Source organism: Capsicum annuum, chromosome 4 (genome assembly GCF_002878395.1).
Source record: "Capsicum annuum cultivar UCD-10X-F1 chromosome 4, UCD10Xv1.1, whole genome shotgun sequence".
Lineage (NCBI taxonomy): Eukaryota > Viridiplantae > Streptophyta > Magnoliopsida > Solanales > Solanaceae > Capsicum > Capsicum annuum.
In genome coordinates this window covers 214,364,419-214,374,137 of record NC_061114.1, presented here as the reverse complement: position 1 = coordinate 214,374,137, position 9,719 = coordinate 214,364,419, and the positions used below count along the sequence as shown (strand labels likewise).

At 31.1% G+C, this 9,719-nt stretch overlaps 1 protein-coding gene across 1 annotated transcript; it reads left to right on the top strand.

Annotated features, from left to right (window-relative positions):
* The first annotated feature begins 7,630 nt into the window (after nucleotides 1-7,630).
* Nucleotides 7,631-9,458, top strand: LOC107867362 (AT-hook motif nuclear-localized protein 17). Its single transcript, XM_016713549.2, has 2 exons — nucleotides 7,631-8,449; nucleotides 8,539-9,458. The coding sequence occupies exons 1-2, from the start codon at nucleotides 7,879-7,881 to the stop codon at nucleotides 9,024-9,026; spliced, it is 1,059 nt and encodes a 352-aa protein (XP_016569035.1). The 5' UTR covers nucleotides 7,631-7,878; the 3' UTR covers nucleotides 9,027-9,458.
* The last annotated feature ends 261 nt before the right edge of the window (nucleotides 9,459-9,719 follow it).

The following is a 9,719-nucleotide window of genomic DNA, read 5'->3' as shown; positions in this document are numbered from 1 at the left end:
AAAGTCAATTAGTAGTTTAAGACCTTTTCGTTGGAGTAGTAGATAAGTTGATTCCTTTTAATGCATAATATATGTCAAATCTTTCTGATTTTTTTATGTGTTTACTATTTTGTATCTTGAATTTTTCTAATAAAAAAGTTTTAATTCCATCATAACAGAGGTTGTTAAACGATTCCTACAAAGAAATTTTTTATTTTAATAATTTAAACTTAAAACTTTTAATTAAAAGTAAAAAAATCCCAACAATCGTATCCAACTCTAACTTGCAACCCAATCTCCCCCCTTCTCTATCTAAAAACACTATAAATCTATTGATATTTAAAGTAAACTATTATTAGTACACCAACTCTTGCCTACCCAACCCCCTTTTGACTTTCTCATCGTCAACAAATCAATCCACACGTAACGCATAAGATAAAATCATTACAACCTTTGACAATCACCTTTCTTGATTTATTTTTTCCCAATAATATTTACTACAAATATTGAAGGGCACTTGAAGTAACTTATAAATAATATTGTCATGTGATCAGAAGATCGAGGGTTTAAGTTTTGAAAATAATTTCTGATATAATGTAATATAAAATTACGTATAATATACTCTTATGATGAAACTCTTTTCTGGCCCTGCGAACAACGGAAGTTTTAGTGAACCGATTTTTTTTTTTAATTTGCTACAAACATGAGTTAATTAAGCCTCATGTCTTCTTAAGATGTCCTATTCCATTTAATGACTAATTAACATGCATCCTCATGGGGTACTGTACTTGTTTGATCAGTGATTAGGTACCAGAATCTCGTTTAATAAAATGTTTTAAATAATAATAATATGTACATTTAGTAAGAATCATGAGGTTATAGAGGTGGGGCTTATTCAAATCTTTGACATTTACATCTGACAATTAGCTTTCGAAACGTGTAATTATTTTTATAAACTTAAGCAATCCACTATAATTTGCATATTCTAGGCAGGCGGACGGAATTAAACTCTTTAATTTTATTCATCACCTTGTGTCATGTCCGAAGGGAGCCTTGAAGTAATTGATTGGTAATTTTACCTTCATGTGATCTGAAGGTCGCAGATTCAAGTCTTGAAAATAACGTTTTGCAAAAATGCTAGGGTAAAACTGCATACAATAAATTCTTGCATGTGATTCGACCCTTTACAAAATCTCACGCATAATGACAGGGTACACCGAGCCGCGCCCTTATTTTTCAACTTGTGTCATGTCTAATGAGAAAGTATGATGATTATCAATTAAGATGCTAAATCATGATTAGGATGTGTTAATCAAACTTTCATGCATACAAACGATCAGTATCAATAACTCTAATTCTAAACAGGAAAAGGAGGGAGGAAAGAACAAAAAGAAAATGTACCGGATAAATTTATCTATATTAATATAATGCATTTTATATATAAAATTTTAAAATAACAACGTATTATATTTCTTTCTATGAAACCTAGAATGAAAAAAGTAATCATAAGGGTCATTTGGTACACTCGATGAGATAAGTAAGAAAATCTCACGAGGTGGGATATCCAATGGAATTATTCTGTTCGTTCTCTTTCATGAGATAGTAATTCTATTATTTTAATATAAATGATGGGATAAATAATTCTGAAATTAAATAATATCTTATACAAAATATGAAATAAAGTTAATTTCAAACTTTATGTCGAAATTTTTTTTTTTTGTCCCTGTTTCCAAATGACCCCTTAAGTCAATATGTGATTGATTGAAACTCTCAAGATCATACATCATTCTCGGTAATAATATATCCAATATATTCATTATTATGTTGTAGAAGATTGTTACTTTCATCTTTTTAAAGATTAAATAATTAATATTTATATAAAAAATTACTACAATTATTGTAAGTGGCATAATAATATAAATTCTTTTGAATGTTTTTCAATATCTATATAGTTTAATTTACTCATTTTTCACATATTTCCCCTTTGTTTTTTTGTTTGTTTCTAATGTGATAAGGGTGATAACTCAAACTCGAAGTTTGTTCAAAGCTCATCCAAATCTTTGACATTTTTGGAAATTGGACCAAAATAAGAGTGAGAATAATGTCAAACTAAGTGAGCTAGAAATATTGAATTGAATAATAGTACCCCTAAATATTATCATGTCATTGCAAAAGGCAACATCAAGTGAGACATCATAAGATGGCATTTAATTCGTAAACATAACAGATCTGACTTCATATATACACCCACTAAGCTTGGGTTTTTGCGCGGTATTAGGGAAAGGAAGCGACGATAAATGAAGTTTTTTTTCTTTTTTTCTTTTTTGTATTCTTAGATTTGATTAAACTCAGTATGTCAACCAAAAAAAAAAAATGCTAATACATGGTATTTCTTTTGTCTCATATTAATTGATTATTTTACTAAAACCAGTTATTCTATATTAATTGATCATCTTACTAATTTAAAAATATATTAATTAATTTTTTTCATACTACTCGTGCAATTAATTCTTTTTAAAGATGTTCACACTAGTTTGTAAAGTTTTCAAAAAGTTTATTTAAGGGGTGAATTAGTAAAATTACCTTCTTATTTATGATTTCTTAATTACGGTGTAAAATAAAATATGTTCAACTAATATGAATCGGAGTAGGTAAATAACACTCCTTCAATTTTATTTTACCTGACCATTGTTAACTTGACAAACGTATTAAGATGACTTTAAGTAAGGGTATATTTTAGTAAAATTAACCTTGTTAATGATGTTTTAAATTCTTAGTTTGATTATTATAATTTTGTATAATTATTTAATACTAACTGTAAAAAGAGAAAATGTAACAAACTTCTCTTAATTTTATAAATTGGACTCAATTCACCTGAGAATGTTCCGTCGAACTTAATTCAAACGAAGGAGTCATCTGATTCTAATGTTAGGCTATTCCAGGTCTGCTCGTTGCCATTATTAGAGATTCTTGTATGTTTTTTTATCCTCTTATTAATACGATTAAACTCAACAGGTAATTAATATCGCTTGACTTAAATGACTGCTGGAGAGCCTAAGCTCAAGTAAGGTCTAGGAGCCAAATATACAATGGATTACAATTACGATATTATGAAAGTTGAATTTTAACCACCATTTAATATGATTTCCATTAATGTAGACTTGTATTTAGGCAGTCGTGAGTTTGAGGCACAAGGAAGGTTAGTATCCATCCCACGACATTATAATGATCCAAAGTTTGAGAGCGGTGTGCTAGAGTGATGCAATGTGTGATACCAAATAGACGTGCTTCGATTATTTCGACCTAAAAACTTCAGATGCAACTTGCGACTTGCATTTAAAAACTTGATGTTTAGGAAAATTTGTAATTTACATAAGTTATCGCGTTTTACTATATTATTCATTGACGTGAGAGCTGAGATATTTATTGCTAAGAGTCATTTTTGTTTCAAAAGAAGCACAAGCCCTCCACGCATCATACGAATGGAGTGTGGGAGGCAAATTATCACTTTTATATTTTCTATCACTTTCTGCATTGAGATTCATTAATCACCCATTATGCACAAAAACGTGAGGGGAGAACAGTAGGGAGACACACGAAGAGGACCAAACTATCTATTCTTTATTATAATTTTCACATATCCTACTATTAATATCTTTAATAAGAATGTATTTAATAAGAGATTGAATAACTATATCAAATTATCTTTTTATTTATGATTTCTTAATTACCGTATAAAATAAAATGTGCCCAATTAATATGAGATGGTGAAAGTAAATAATACTCCTTCGATTTTATTTTACTTGACCCTTGTTGACTTGACATACTCTTGTTAATGATATGTGTTTTGAATTCTTAATTTTATTATTATAATTTTCTATAATTATTTAATATTAAGTGTATAAAGAGAAAATGTAACAAACTTCTCTTAATTTTATATATTGGACTCAATTCACCAGAGAATGCTTCTTCGAACTTAATTGAAATGACGGGGTCATCTGATTCTAAGGCTGGGGTATTCTAGGCCTGCTCGTCGCCATTATTAGAGAAACTAGTTTAGCCGCACGTGTAACTTTTGATTATTTAAAATTAGATAATTTTATCTATTTGAAGGTTTTTAATGAAGTGTAAAGCGTTTAAAATATATATTTTATTGTAAGCATATATATATATATATATATATATATATTACCACCATAAGTTTAAGTGTTTAATAAATTTAATGTATTGTACATGTAGATGTAGATTTATAGAATTTTTAAATCTTCTTAAATAAAATTTAGTTGATATTTGGAATTCTTAAACTAATGAAAAAAGTACTAGTTATCATTAGTTCTGATGACTTCTAATAAGTAAATATTTTATCATAAATTTAAATATAAGGAAAAATATTGAAAAGACTATTTCTCTAAAGCACAAACTTTTAATAAAGGGTAAAAAGTTCAAACGACATTTTAAGGCTCGTCACACTTTTTAATATATTATAGATTATAGATATAGATTCTTGTATATTTTTTTATCCCCTTATTGATATGATTAAACTCTACTAGTAATTAATATCGCCAGACTTAAATGACTGTTGGAGAGCCTATTCTCAAGTAGGGTCTAGGAGCCAAATATACAATGGATTATAATTACAATATTATGAAAGTTGAATTTTAACGATCATTTAATATGATGTCCATTAATGTAAACTTGTATTTAGGCAATCGTAAGCTTGAGGCATAAGGAAGGTCAGTATCCATCCCATGACATTAGCATGACCCAAAGTTTGAAAGCGGTGTGCTAGAATAATGTAATGTGTGATACCAAGTAGACGTGCTTCGATTATTTCGACCTAAAAGCTTCAGATGTAACTTGCAACTTAAATTTAAAAACTTGATGTTTAGAAAAATTTGCAATTCACATAAGATATCGTATTTTACTACGTTATTCATTGATGTGAGAGCTGAGATATTTATTGGAGTCATTTTTGTTTCAAAAGAAGCACAAGGCCCTTCACGAATCATACGAATGGAGTGTGGGAGACAGATTATCAATTTTATATTTTCTAACACTTTCTGCATTGAGATTCATTAATCACCCATTATGCACAAAAACGTGAGGGGAGAACAGCAAGGAGACACACGAAGAGGACCAAACTAGCTATTCTTTTATTATAATTTTCACATATCCTACTATTAATATCTTTAATAAGAATGTGTTTAATAAGAGATTGAATAACCATATCAAATTATCTTCTTGTTTATGATTTCTTAATCATCATGTGAAATAAAATATGTCCAATTAATATGAGACGATGGAAGTAAATAATACTCCTTCAATTTTATTTTACTTGATCCTTGTTGACTTGATATACTCATTAACAGAACTTTAAGTAGGGGTATATTTTAGTAATTAACCTTGTTAATGATATATGTTTGGAATTCTTAATTTAATTATTATAATTTTATATAATTATTTAATATTAAGTGCATAAAGAGAAAATGTAACAAACTTCTCTTAATTTTATAAATTGGACTCAATTCATCTAAGATTGCTTCTTTGAACTTAATTGAAATGATGGGGTCATTTGATTCTAAGGCTGGGGTATTCCAGGTCTGCTCGTCGCTATTATTAGAGAAATTAGTTTAGCCGCACGTGCCTCACACGTATAACTTTTGATTATTTTAAATTAAACAATTTTAGCTATTTGAAGGTTTTTAATGAAGTGCAAAAGTTTAAAATGTATATTTTATTGTGAGCACATAAATATTTTACCACTGTAGGTTTAAGTGATTAATGAATTTAATGTATTGTAGATGTAGATGTAGATTTATAAACTTTTTAAATCTTCTTAAAATCAAATTTAGTTGATATTGGAATTCTTAAACTAATGAAAAAAATATTAGTTATCATTAGTTCTGATGATTTCGAATAAGAAAATATTTTACCATAAATTTAAATATTAGAAAAAATAGTGAAAAGACTATTTTCTCTAAAATAAAGACTTTTAATAAATGATAAAAAGTTCAAACGATATTTCTGAGACTCTTCACACTTTTAATATATTATAAATTATAGATTATAGATATAGATTCTTGTATGTTTTTTAATCACTTTATTGATATTCTTAAACTCAACAGTTAATTAATTTTGCCCGACTTAGATGATTGTTGGAGAGCCTAAGCTCAAGTAGGGTCTAGGAGACAAATATATAATGGATTATAGCTACGACATTATGAAAGTTGAATTTTAACCACCACTTAATATGTTGTCCATTAATGTAAACTTATATTTAGGAATTGCGAGCTTGAGAATAAAGAAGGTCAGTGTAGACATTGAAACTTTGTGTACTCTACAAAAAGAGTTCAATTTTGATTAGAATCTTAGTGGCTACCTTACCCTAAATCTAGCCTACTATACCTAAACCCTAAATTATGTCTATATAAAGAGGACAAATATCCCTTTAAAGAGACATCTGAAAAGTCCCAATAAATTCATGGGATATTCGTAAAGATCAAAATCCTATCTTCTTGATAATCAAATACATCAAGAAAACAAACCTCCTTTCATGGAGATCAAATCCAAATGTTACTAAGTTTGAGAAATACGTCACTAATATCCTCGAATAGAAATTCGTATCCAAATCTCCATACAAGAATCAAGGGAGGAACAAATTTATACCCACACCGTTTATCAATAAAAATTGTTGTTTTTTCATATTTTTATTTGTGACTGAAGTTTATTTTTCATGAATTAAATTATGTTACAAACAGCCAGTATCCATCCCCCGACATTATCAATCCCTAAAGTTTGAAAGTGGTGTGCTAGAGTGATACCAAGTAGACGTGCTTCGATTATTTCGACCTAAAAGCTTTAGATGCAACTTGCGACGTGCTTTTAAAAACTTGATGTTTTGAAAAATTTACAATTCACATAAGGTATCGCATTTTACTACATTATTCATTGATGTGAGAGCTGAGATATTTAATGCTAAGAGTAATTTTTATTTTAAAAAAGGACAATCCCTCCACGCACCATACGAATGGAGCGTGGGAGCTAGATCATCAATTTTGTATTTTGTAACACTTTCTGCATCGAGATTCATTAATCATCTAACATGCACGAAGACGTGAGGGGAGAACAGTAGGGAGATACACGGAAAGGGTCAAACTAGTAATTCTTTAATATAATTTTCTGAGGTCCTCCCGTCAATATCTTTAATAAGAATGTATTTAGTGAGGGGTTGAGTAGATATAACTATAGTTAGAGTCGTAATCGATAATTTTTTTTTAGTAAAATATTAAAATTTGATGTATGTTTAGAATAATAAAAAAAAATTAAGTTTCCACTCATAAACCACTTTTTACTAGATTTTGAAAAACTTGAGTTTCTTGCTTCTAATTTTTTTTTGCAAAAGTAACTTCAAATACATCTAGTTTCACAAATATCATCCCTATTGACTATTGAACCCTCCTCTTTTATTTTGGAGTTTCATTTGATAGTTAAAAAAAGAAGAGAATTTTGAAAAGTATGGGCTGTATGGCGGTGAGTAGAAGTTCAAGCTAACCAAATACTGCAACATGTGGAGCCTACTCTTTTGCCTTCAACCAGCGGCGCCATTAGTCTTTACTTAGTTTCCAAGCTCACCCACCTCCCCACCCAACCCCCCTCTCAAATTCTATATTCATTTATTACCCTTTGAAGCAAAATTCCAAAACCCAATTTCTCTTTCATTTATCTCTATCCTTTTCCCCCTTATCTGCTCATCAAATTGGACATTCAGTACTGCTCCTGTTCTTTCTTTATTGTTATTGGATTGCCCATACCCACAATCCAATCATCTACACTACACTATCTTGTATATTTTTTTTTTAGTATAAAGGAAATATAGTATAATTTTAATTATTTATCTAAATGAAGGGAGAATATGTACTAGAAGAAGAGAGAAAAGATCATTCTAGTACTAGTAGTAACAAAAACACTATGTTCGGTAAACTTCATCATCATCCTCATCCTCATCCTCATCCTCATCATCAACAACAACAACAATCTCCTCAGAATTTCCAGCAAAATCTTTCACTTCATCATCAACATCAACAGCAAGGTTTTCACCATCCAGCGTTTCAACTGACTCGCGAATGCCAGACCTCAGAGGAAGCAGACAGTACTGTACATCGAATGAGTCCTGCAGAAAGAAACGACCCTTTAAATCCACAACCAGTTAATGCCATAGCTCCGCCACAACAGCAGCAGCCTTCCACTGCTGGTGGCAACGATGGTGCTACTATCGAGGTTGTTCGTCGTCCCCGTGGCCGTCCGCCTGGTTCGAAGAACAAACCTAAACCGCCTGTTATCATTACACGTGATGCTGAACCTTCTATGAGTCCTTATATACTCGAAATTCCATCTGGTGTTGATATTATCAGCTCTGTTACCAAGTTTTGCAGAAAACGGAATATGGGACTCTGTGTTCTCAACGGTTCAGGTAGTCGAGCAGAAGAGTGTAATTTAAATGTTAATTAACTAAATATTCTAGTACAAAACTGAAGAACAAATATGATTCTATCTCTGCAGGTACTGTAACGAATGTTACTCTCCGTCAACCGTCAACAACGCCGGCTTCGACCGTGACCTTTCATGGCAGATTTGATATCCTTTCCATTTCAGCAACAGTTGTTCAACCTAATGTGAATGTTCCATCAAATAATGGAATAGCAAATGGGTTCACAATTTCATTAGCAGGTCCACAAGGTCAAGTTGTAGGTGGGGGAGTAATAGGACCACTTGTAACAGCAGGGACTGTGTACTTAATAGCTGCTACTTTCAATGGTCCATCTTATCATAGGTTACCAGTTGAGGAGGAGATAGGCAGGACTTCAGGTGGCGGAAATGAGGGTTGTGGTTCGCCATCGCATCAGGAGGTTTCAGGTGGAGGAGATAGTGGACATCCACCGTCAACGACGGCGCCGGAGAATTGTGGGATGTCGATGTATAGTTGTCATTTGCCTTCTGATGTGATATGGGCACCTACTGCTAGACAACCACAACCACCACCTTACTAAATTCTTGGAAGTGGTTCGGTCTTTCTTCGGATCTTGACACAGCAGGAGCTTTGGTACATCGGACTAAATTCTTCAAGTGGTTTAGCCTTTCTTCGGGCCTGGATGTAGCGACAGCTTTGGTGGGTCTGTTTTTTTCCTTTTTTTTTTTTTTTTTGAGCTTCTTGGAACTGTGTTCGCTTTTGCTGTCATATTTTCCTCACTAATCTGGTTTTATTTTTGGTTAAGGATTCTGATTGTTTTTTGTTTAGTTTATTTAGTTGACTTTAGCTTTTTTTAGTACCTTTTATGTTAATTAAAAAATGTACTACTGGATTAGCCTCCTTTTTTGTTGTTTATTTAGTAGGGAGGGAAGAGAATGTTTTGGTACTAATTGTAGTAATTAACATTTTGCACTGATTTTTCATGTTTTCATTGATGATTACTCTCGTCTTCTAAAACATTATTTGAGCACTTGGTTAAATATTCATTGGTAATGAGTATGTAGTATTATATACACAATATCAACAAAAGATACAAGTAGTACTTTATTTTGCTAAAAGCACAGGCCTTGCAACCACGACAACGTGGTGTACGTAGATCTTAAATTTTAATTAGTGGCGCACTTAGATCTTATTCTTATTTTAATTAGGTAAAAAATGTTTGGACTGGTGTGTTAGGTAGGTAGAATAATGACCTTAAACTGTGGATTTGAAT

Excerpts from the sequence above, each read along its gene's own strand:
- LOC107867362 (XM_016713549.2), top strand. The coding sequence starts at position 7,879 with ATGAAGGGAGAATATGTACTAGAAGAAGAGAGAAAAGATCATTCTAGT. Across the intron at positions 8,450-8,538 it reads CTGTGTTCTCAACGGTTCAG|GTACTGTAACGAATGTTACT; the intron begins GTAGTCGAGCAG and ends CTATCTCTGCAG.